General features: G+C 52.8%; 1 protein-coding gene across 2 annotated transcripts; it reads left to right on the top strand.

Moving 5' to 3' along the window:
- The first annotated feature begins 525 nt into the window (after positions 1–525).
- Positions 526–5620, top strand: Aurkb (aurora kinase B). 2 transcript variants are annotated; one of them, XM_055594422.1, is made up of 8 exons: positions 526–704; positions 1904–2006; positions 2113–2164; positions 2289–2480; positions 2697–2835; positions 2940–3088; positions 4317–4491; positions 4873–5620. In XM_055594422.1, the coding sequence occupies exons 1-8, from the start codon at positions 657–659 to the stop codon at positions 5044–5046; spliced, it is 1032 nt and encodes a 343-aa protein (XP_055450397.1). In that variant the 5' UTR covers positions 526–656; the 3' UTR covers positions 5047–5620. The 2 variants fall into 2 exon arrangements, with proteins under 2 accessions (XP_055450397.1, XP_055450396.1); XM_055594421.1 differs by having other exon boundaries at positions 1850–2006.
- The last annotated feature ends 4506 nt before the right edge of the window (positions 5621–10126 follow it).

The raw sequence follows: 10126 nt of genomic DNA, 5'->3' as shown, positions 1-10126 counted from the left end.
CACTGAGTGAGGGGCCAGCCTGGGCTCTTCACACTGAGTGAGGGGCCAGCCTGGGGGATTCTTCACTGAGTGAGAGGCCAGCCTGGGCTGAACAAAGACCTTGTCTCCATCAACGAGCCCGACAGAATTGAAACCCCGTGCAAACCCCGTGTCACGCGCAGTGTCGCGCCTGTTTGACACGGGACCCGAGCGTCTCCTGACTGGGGTGTAACGGCGCGAGCGTTCTAGGGACAACAGAGGACGACTGCGGCGCAGGAACGCCCGCTTGGACCAGGCTGGACCCGCCGCCTCCGCCTCCAGAGCGCGGGGACGCACGGCGCGCGCCCGCACCGCCAGGGCGCAGCGCGTTACGTCACAGGAGCCGTAGCCAATGAGAGAGGGCCCGGTGGCGGCTCCGCCAATGGGCTCCGAGAGGGAGATTTGAAAGTGTCGGGGTCGCGGGGCGGCGGGGCGGCGGGGCGGCTTCTCCCGGGGTGCGAGCGCCCAGCGCGGCGGAGAGCCGGGGGCTCCGGAGGGCGCGGGGGACCCACGTGCCGGCCGGGCCGTCCACGGGCGAGCGGGCAGGGGCGCGGAGGGCGCCCGATCTCGGCTGCGGGCTCGCCCGCTTCCTTCCGGCCGCCGGGCCGCGCAGCTCTGCTCCCGCCCGGGCTCCGACGATGGCTCAGAAGGAGAACGCCTACCCGTGGCCCTACCGCGCGTACACGGTAAGGTCCCGCCGCGGTGCGCACCCCCCGGAGGGCGAGCCCCGACGGACGCTGCCTCCCGGCGCGTCCGACGTGCGGGCCCCAGGCGGTGTCTTGCCGCCCGAGCGGGGCAGAGGCCGCTACCCTGACCCCGGGTGGCCTTCTTCCGCACAGCGGAGCCTGCTCGTCACGCACAGATCATAGCGGGGCCTTCGGGTCCTGAATCCTACCGTCGGGTCTGAAAAAAAGTTTCAACTACCCAGAAGACAGAGTAGGGAGGAGGAAGTTGCCGTTTCAAGGGTCCTGCGTGGTCTCATGTTTACTCTTGATACCGAGTCTAAAACGCAGAGCTTCCAGTTTTGATGCACCACTGTGGAGCGACGCTGCGGCCCACGAGTTTAGCCTAGCGAGTGGAGGGAACCGAGGATCGAAATAGATTTGACACGCTGTGTGTGTACGCGTACGAGTGTGCGAATCAGTCTATACTGGTATCACTGGGGGAGGTTTGTCGGTTAGCACGACTGTGCACACCTGCAACCCCAGCTCGCCTTCCCCGCAAATGAAGAGCGCTGAGCGACCCCGCTCACTGCCCGAAGAAATCACTCAGAGAAGTCTGAAAGTGAGGAAGTGCTCCAGGCCGTCGGGGTGTCCCTCAGGTCTACCCCTCGAGGGGTTAAACACTGGTGTTGCAACTTCTGCCTCTTATTATTATTATTATTATTAATTTACTTCGATTTTTATTTTAGTTTATTGTTTTTTTTGTGGGGAGGGTGATGTTAGAACAGGCTGGCCATGGACTGACAGTTGAGGACTGTCTCGAAGTCCTAAGTGCTAGGGTTACGGACTGTGCCAAGCTCTCAGGGTGGCTTTGTTTGTTTGTTTGTTTGTTTGTTTTGTTTCTCTGTGTGGCCCTGACTTGACTGTCCTGGAACTCACTCTGTAGACCAGGTTGGCCTCGAATTCAGAGATCCACCTGCCTCTGCGTCCTGAGTGCTGGGGTTAAAGGTGTGCCCACCACAGCTCAGTGAGTGGATGAGTTCCTTAACAAGTAGCTGAATGCACGGTAAGGAGTCCAGGATAGCCAGGGCGTGATACACAGAGAAACCCTGTCCCCACAAACCAACCAACCAAACATAAAACCCAAGTAGCTGCAATGCTGCTTCCAGCACATTCCAGCCACAGGGACAAGGACACCCTCAGAACCCCGCTCTGCTCCTCAGTCTCAGTCGGGCCTGAAGACCCTGCCCCAGAGAGTCCTACGGAAGGAGCCTGCTGGGAGTGCCACGCTTGCCCTCACCAACCGCTCCAATGGCCAGGCCACAGGTACCTGGGGCGGTGGGGAGAGGACTGGCCCAGAGGGACCAGAACCTCAGAGAGGGAGCACGGTGAGGATGTCGAAGGGGGCTCAGCATACCTGCTCTCTCCATAGCCACCCCTGGCCAGAAGCCGCCTGAGAACTCGAGTCACGGCTCCACTGCCATGTAAGTACCAGATGGGGACTGAAGCCGTGACCAGGCAGAGATGGGGGAGGGAGAGAGATCAAACACCTCAGAGACTGTAAGCCAGCAGGCACTGAGCTGGCTGTAACCCGGCTCTTCTGATCAGGCGGTCCCTCACTATTGACGACTTTGAGATCGGGCGTCCTCTGGGCAAAGGCAAATTTGGAAATGTGTACTTGGCTCGAGAGAAGAGAAGCCACTTCATTGTGGCGCTCAAGATCCTCTTCAAGTCTCAGATCGAGAAGGAGGGAGTGGAGCATCAGCTGCGCCGAGAGATTGAAATCCAGGCCCACCTACAGTATGCTGTCACCTCGACCCCTCCGCCTTCCCTAACCCACCTGGGCCACCCACCCCAGGGCTACCTGCCCCATCTTAACACCTGGGCCACCCACCCCCAGGGCTATTTGCCCCATCTTAACACCTGGGCCACCTGCCCCAGCGCCTCCTTTGTGCTTCCTGAACTAGGTGTCTGCCATCTAGATGTAAACTGAAGCTTCCTTTCCCCCTGCCCCAGACACCCCAACATTCTTCGGCTCTATAACTACTTCCATGACCGGCGGAGGATCTACTTGATACTGGAATATGCCCCTCGGGGGGAACTCTACAAGGAACTCCAGAAGAATCGGACTTTCGATGAGCAGCGGACCGCCACGGTCAGGGCCGGGTGGGGTGTGAGGCCTGTCGGGGCCGGTGGGCTGTGAGGCCGGGGCTGCTGCCGGAAGCCGGTGGCTGACTGGTGCTGTGTGGGCCCACACAGATCATGGAGGAGCTGGCAGACGCCCTGATGTACTGCCACAAGAAGAAAGTGATCCACAGAGACATAAAGCCTGAGAACCTGCTGCTGGGCCTCCAGGGGGAGCTGAAGATCGCGGACTTCGGCTGGTCCGTGCACGCCCCCTCCCTGAGGTATGGTCCCTGGGGCCTGTCCCTGGTGTGAGGCTGTGACAGTCTGTATGAAACTCTTCTGCATCTTGTTCCTTCAGAGCGTGGGGTTTGTCACCATGCAGTATAAGCGTAGCGGCACCCTTCCGGAAATAGGTGACTCAGTAGCTTCTGCCCTGGATTTTCTACTCTTTTTCTTTGTCAGTGGGCCCTCTCACAGCATTGCTGAGGAAGCTTCCACACTATTGCTTGATTGATTGATTGACTGGGACAGGATCTTAGGTAGCACAGGATAACTTCAAACTCACTGTCTAGCCAAAGATAACCTTAAACTTCGGCTCCCCCTTGCCTCTATCTGCAGACATACTAGGATTACAGGCATGTATCGCCATGCCATGTTTACCCTCACAACTCTTGTTGTTAAGGAGATATGGTCTCACTGTGTTGCCCAGGCTGTCCTTAAAGGCCTAGGCGCAAGTGGGTGGCATGTATTACACACGTGCCTGGGCACCCAAGTCACAGTTTCTTTGGTTTGGTTTGACAGTGTTTGCTAGGGCAAATGCTCTGTGACTGAGTTGCATCGCTCAAACCCTCTCCCCAGTTTTTAGACAAGATTTTACCTTGTAGCCCAAGCTGGCCTCAAACTGGCAATGTTACCTCAGCTGCCCAAGTGCTGGGATTAAGCCAGGTGTAGTGGTACGCTTTTAGCTCCAACCCTGGGGAGGCAGTGGTAGGCCAAGCTCTGTGAGGTCAGGGCCATCTGGTCTACCTAGCAAGTTCCAGGTCAGCCAAGGCTGTATAGAGAGACCTATCTCACAGTAAAACGAAAAGCAAAAGGTCCCCAGCAGGTGCTGAGATTAGAGGTGTACATCAGAACCCAGGGCATCTGGTGACACCATCATTGTTACTGCTTCGTGGCATTTCTCAGTAAAAACATAATCTGATTTATTTAAGTAGCATGTGCTTAGTGGGTATTAAAGGTGCCTTCTGTTTTTCCTTTGAGCACTACCCTCCTCTGTGACTGTTCGTTCTTTTTTTTTTACTAAGACTAAGATAATCCATTAGTGTGGCCAGGGTGGAACCATGTGTACCCACATCTGGCTCTTTGGGTCATTTTCAGACGCTCAGTCTGATTGGGAAGGATGCCCCTCCCCCAGTGTCTCCTGGGGCCTCTGGGCTGCCTACCGTCAAGTACAGGGAAAAGAGAGGCTGCTCTGACCCCTGGGCTCCACCCGCTTGCCTCACCCCCCAGGAGGAAGACCATGTGTGGCACCCTGGACTACCTGCCCCCTGAGATGATCGAGGGGCGCATGCACAATGAGATGGTGGATCTGTGGTGCATCGGGGTGCTCTGCTATGAGCTGATGGTCGGGAACCCGCCCTTCGAGAGCCCTAGCCACAGCGAGACGTACCGGCGGATTGTCAAGGTGGGCTAGCCGCCTGGCTGTGTGGGGAAGGCGGGGTCGGGTGCACCGTGGGTTTACAGGCCTCTGAAGAAGTCTCCCACTTTGCAGTTATTCTCTGACAACTTCTAAATGTGTGCAATGAACCTTGATCATATCAGCCCTAACCACCCTTCCGCTCCGCCCCTAACTGCTCCCCCTATCCCCCGGACCTCCAACACATGCCCTGGCCTCTTTCGTGTCCTCTTTCTTTTTATAGCCCACTGAGACTGGCTAGTGTTTGCCTGAGCCCCAGCAACCTCTGTATGCACACTCGGAGCAGCCATGTTCGCCAGCAAAGCCTCCTGCTGCTAGTCAAGGGAAATGTAGTTCACAGGTGAAAGCGGTCTCCTTTTTCACCTGCAGGTGGACCTGAAGTTCCCGCCCTCTGTGCCTGAGGGGGCCCAGGACCTCATCCGCAAGCTGCTGAAGCATAACCCCTCAGAACGGCTGCCCCTGGCCCAGGTCACCGCTCACCCCTGGGTCCGGGCCCACTCTCGGAGGGTGCTGTCTCCCTCCGCCCTTCAGCCCGCTTCTTGATGTCTGTCCGTTTGCTCAGTTCTGTTTGTTTGCATGTGTTGGGGAAAGGGGAAAGGGGATGGCGGTTCACAACTATCCCCAGCTCCAGTGGGGGGGCTCTGAGCCCCCTCTGTGATCCACAGGCAAAAGCCAGCATAGACGTGCTGCACACGGAGGCAACACAGAAAGCTAAAAACAAAAGAAGGCAGTGCTGGAGAGATGGCTCGGCAGGAAAGGGCGCAGGGTGCTCTTCCCGAGGACCTGGGCTCAGTTCCCAGCACCCTGTGGTTCCCACACCATCTGCATAACCCCAGTGCTGGGGAATCTGGCATCTTCTAGCCTCTGCAGGCACGAGGCATGGCTATGATAAGCATATATGCAAGTAAAACCCCTACACACATGGAAGTTTTAAAAACCGTCTAGTCAGATTCCTTTTAATTGGCCAAATGTTGAATGCTGTTTTAAAAATACGATAAGCCAATCATGTAATTAATATAGTTTATCTATGAAACGTGGCTTAGCCCAGCCTATCTTCAATTCAAAAAAAATTTTGTACAACAAAAAGCTTATTTTATAATAAAATCTTAAATTTTCATGTTTTTGAATACCATATTGAAAGTTAAAAAAATTGTTGGTACAGTTTGGCAACATTGAGAAGCCAACCTGTGGTGGTGGCACACCTTTAATCCTACTACCATTCAGGAGGCAGAGGCAGGAGGATCTCTGAGTTCCAGGACAGCCTGGTCTACAGAGCTAGTTCAAGACAGCTGGGGCTACACTGTGAAACCCTGTCTCGGGGAAGAAAAGTTGTAAAGGAAAAAAAAAAAAAGCCAAGTTAGCTTGCCACGTGGATAGATACGTGCATTCAGGGGGCTGAGGCAGAAGGATCCCCACAAGTTTGAGGCCTACGTACCACAGGGACTCGAGCAAAGCCTTTTGCCTGCTCTTGGGACTCTTCCTGTTGGGTTTCATGTCCAACTTCATTATGAAAATTATTGCTTCATTTATACTTTTTTTTTTTTGCCATGTTTGGTTGTTAATTTTTTAGAACCCTGTTCTTTTCTAATGAGAGGCAGAAATGGAGTGGATCCAGAGGGAGTGAGCTGGGAGGAAAAGAAGGGGCAGAAACAATAGGATGTGTTATATGAGAAAATAATCTTTTCAATTTTAAAAAGCCAAACATGGCCAGTCAGGGTGCTCTGAGACACCATGCACAGACACATGCAGGCAAAACACTCATACACATTTAGTACTAAAAACATCCTGGTCACTCCAAGCCCAGAACAGTGGCCTGTGCCTTAATCTCCACACTTGAGAAATGGTAGCAACAGAAGCAATATGAGTTCGAAGCCAGCGTGGGGTACACAGTGAGATCCAAGCCGGTCTTGGCTACAAGGTGAGACCAAAATTATAAAAAGCTGTTCACTAAGCAGCTTTTCCTCTGAGTTTCCCTGTGGCTGTGGCTGACCTGAAACTCAGAGATCCGCCCGCCTCTGCTTCCCAAATCCTGGGACTAAAAGCAGGTGCCGCCGCCCCCCAACCTGTGCGCTCTTGATCCAGATCTCTGTCTGATGCGTTGGAGGGACATCTATGTGGTCAAGTCAGTGAGAAAGCACATTCCAGAATACCACTGGGAACAGACAAGGGTCGTCGTAGTTTTCCGTGGCTGGGGTGGGAGAGCAGTCCAGAGGATGGGGTGCATAGCAAGCTGTCAGCCGTGGGAGCGAAGCCTGCAGTACATAGCACAGCATACTTGATGTTAGCAGGAGCTAGGTCCTGCAAGATGGAGAGAGATGATCGATTCCTGGGTTTCTCGTGCTCAGCCTTGACTTTGCTGAGGGACTCGCCGTGATGGGATCATACTGGAACATACAGACTTTGGAGCTGACGTCAGTGCTACCTGCTTTATCAAAGCGGAGGGCAACCCGGGTGAACAGGTGCCCAAAGCAGACAGATCCCTTCACTCTGACCTTTACTGCTGTGTCTCAGGATCAAGGTGAAACTGCATGAGAAGATCCAGGACAGGAAGGAGCAGAGAGCCAGTGTGTCCATGTTTGCTCAGCCATGGCTCACATGTGGAGGATGAAGACAAGGTCTGTTTTCGCCTTCCACCATGTGGGCCATGGGGACTGGACTCTGGCTGCTAACTGCCTGATGATATCTTGGGGCAAAAATCTATTTGTTCCTCTGCTCTGCACACGCACGCACACGCACGCACGCACACACACACACACACACACACACACAAATATAAAGGTGGGAATGGTGGCTCATGCCTAATACTTGGGAGGCTGAGGCAGAAAAATCTTGAGTTCGTGGCCAACCTGGCATACATGAGCATGGGCGGCAAGGCTTAGTCATATTGCTTAGAAAGGAAAATTCTTGACAATGGGGAAGCATAGGAGTTACTCAGCATGGTTCATGTTGGGAATCACATGTTTGCTGAAGGGGACAGAGTGGGCAGGAGGCTCTATGATGTGTAAGGCAACAGTGGTTCTGACTCTAAGATTGTATAACGGCTCGGGCTGGGAGAAGGGCACTAGCTTCCACCACTCTGGAAAGGCAACAGTATTTAAAACAAATGGCTGAAAAAAAAATGGCCAACAAGATTAATAAAACAGGCTGGAGAGATGGCTCAGTAGTTAAGAGCACTGGCTGCTCCTCCAATTCTCAGAAACCACAAGGTGGCTTCACAACCATCTGTCATGTGATCTGATGCCCTCTTCTGGCATGCAGGTGTCATGCAGATAGAGAACTCATAACAAATGACTTTACAAGAAAGATTAATAAAACAAGTGGTACCCGTGCTGTTGAGGGTCGGGGAAAAGAAAGACATTTCTTCATTGCTGGTGGACTGTACACTGTACAGCCACTTGGGAGTTAGTGTGAGACCCTCAGGAAGCTGGAAACGGAGGGACTTCACCATCTACTGATGCCACTCTTGGACATACCCAAAGAATGCTACATCTGCTACAGAGAGACTTGCTCACCCGTGTTCATTCATAACAGAACTGAAAACAGCCTCGATGTCTGCCAACTGGTGGATAGTGAAAACATGGTACATTTACACAGTGGAGTATTATTCAGCTATTAAGAAAAAAAAGAGCCCACCATGGCGGTACACACCTTTAATCTCAGCACTTGGGAGGCAGAGGCAGCCTGTGAGTTTGAGGCCAGCCTGGTCTAGGAAGTGGGTCTGGGACAGCCGGGGCTCTGTTACATAGAGAAACCCTGTCTTGTAAAGCCAAAAAGAAAAGAGATTTGTGGCTGTTGGCGTTTAAGCTTTTTTTTTTAAGATTCACTTATTAATTATGTATACAATGTTCTGTCTGCATGTGTGCCTGCTCGCCAGAAGAGGGCACCAGATCTCACTATAGATGGCTGTGAGCCACCTCGTGGCTGCTGGGAATATGAACTCAGGACATCTGGAAGAGCAGCCAGTGCTCTTACCCTCTGAGCTGTCTCTCCAGCCAGAGTTTGAGTGTTTGATATTTGCACTACAATCTGAATAACAGAGGTTAGGTACTGGGATAATTTGAATAAAGACCCCCCCCATCATTAGGGTGTGGTGCATTAGGGGTGGCTTCGTTGTTGGAGGCAATGTGTCAGGATCTCAGCAACTTCGTGACTAAACCTTTGAGCTGTAACCAATGTTTTGCTTTTTGGAGGAAAATAGAATATATTGTTATGGAGAGACAAAGGGAAACTAGAATAGGGGAATAAATGGTTGGGGGAAAGATGGAAACGTGAGAGGGACAATTAACTCTAAATGCCGTTTAAAAAGCTCTATGGAAGCCTACTGTAGACACTTCCTAAAATAAATACCTATGTGAAAGGAATCTAAATGGACTCATCAGATACTAGGGAAGACACTGCCCCAAACAGACATCCTATGCCACCAAGTAAAACCTCCAGTGCCAGGGAGGGGCTACAGCTTGTTGAGTGGCTGGCCAAAGGGGTCTCATGGAACCCCAGGAAAAGCAAAGGCTAGCTTGGTGGTGGTGCTGCACGCCTTTGATCCCAGCGCTTGGGAGGCAGAGGCAGGCAGATCTCTGTTTGAGGCCAGCCTGGGCTACATGGTGAGTTCCAGGACAGCCAGGACTACACATAGAAATCCTGCCTCAATAAATAAATAAATAAATAATAACAAAATTTAAAAAACCAAAGGCTATTGGTTACTCTCCACAACCTGATGGTGAGTCCCCACTGCTGAAGACGATGCTCACCTGTGTCACAGGACACAGAGAGGAAGCATCCCCCACACTGACTGTGTTCACAGTACTGGAAGACACCGCACATGCCGTCAGAGGAGAGAGGTAGTCTTCGATTTCTCCCAGCCCCCACTGCTCTCTGCAGCAGTGCCTGACTGCAGGCCATTCTGGAGCAATAGCGGCAAAGGTTATGGAAGTGACCAGCTTTTGACGGATTAAGGTTCACTTCACGAGCTGAACCCATTCCTGACACTGCAAAATGGCCTCGAATCTGACTAAAATAAGCCATGGGTATGGGGGAACCCACCATTCTACTGAAGGACAGAGCAACAAAAGACTCCTAATTACACTGCTGCGCCCACAGGTCAGGGCCGTGCCCAGCCCAGCCCAGGGCACAGAAGCTGCTTCTTCCCACAGAATATGGGGACTAAGAGACCCACAGCTGACAGCGTGCAGAGGGGAGAAACCCTCAAGCACTCAGTCCTGAATGCGATGGACGGCCTCCTCAAAGGCTCAGGGCCAGCAATCTCTGTGGAAGAGGTAAACGCCTGTTTCAGCCACACGGGACGGGTGACCCTAGGGAACCACGTCCACCAGGTCCAACGGGCTGTTGCACACGGACTTGCGGAGACTGTGGCTGTGTGCACAGTCCTGCACAGGTTCAAGCCGGCCCCAGCCCTGGTCCAGACACTCTCTGCAATTGATAGCTGCTGGCAAAGGGAGATCCGTTTCCTCAGCAGTCTCCTTGGGTTATTACACTGAAACGCAGGCCCCATGCCCAGGAGTAGTTGGGTGCTACACCACCATGTCAGTGGGATTTTTGTAGACTTTGTGTTTCATTTTGCTTTGGGGATATATATATATATATATATATATATATATATATATAT

The sequence above is a fragment of the Psammomys obesus genome, unplaced genomic scaffold (assembly GCF_907164565.1).
Source record: "Psammomys obesus unplaced genomic scaffold, mPsaObe1.curated_primary_1811, whole genome shotgun sequence".
NCBI lineage: Eukaryota > Metazoa > Chordata > Mammalia > Rodentia > Muridae > Psammomys > Psammomys obesus.
This window is presented reverse-complemented; position numbering and strand designations above follow the sequence as displayed.

What these genes read in the sequence shown, in the direction of transcription:
- Aurkb (XM_055594421.1), top strand. Translation starts at nt 657, where the DNA reads ATGGCTCAGAAGGAGAACGCCTACCCGTGGCCCTACCGCGCGTACACG. An exon ending in CTCCAATGGCCAGGCCACAG is followed by an intron (nt 2,007 to 2,112) that starts GTACCTGGGGCG and finishes CTCTCTCCATAG; the next exon opens with CCACCCCTGGCCAGAAGCCG. An exon ending in AGTCACGGCTCCACTGCCAT is followed by an intron (nt 2,165 to 2,288) that starts GTAAGTACCAGA and finishes TCTTCTGATCAG; the next exon opens with GCGGTCCCTCACTATTGACG.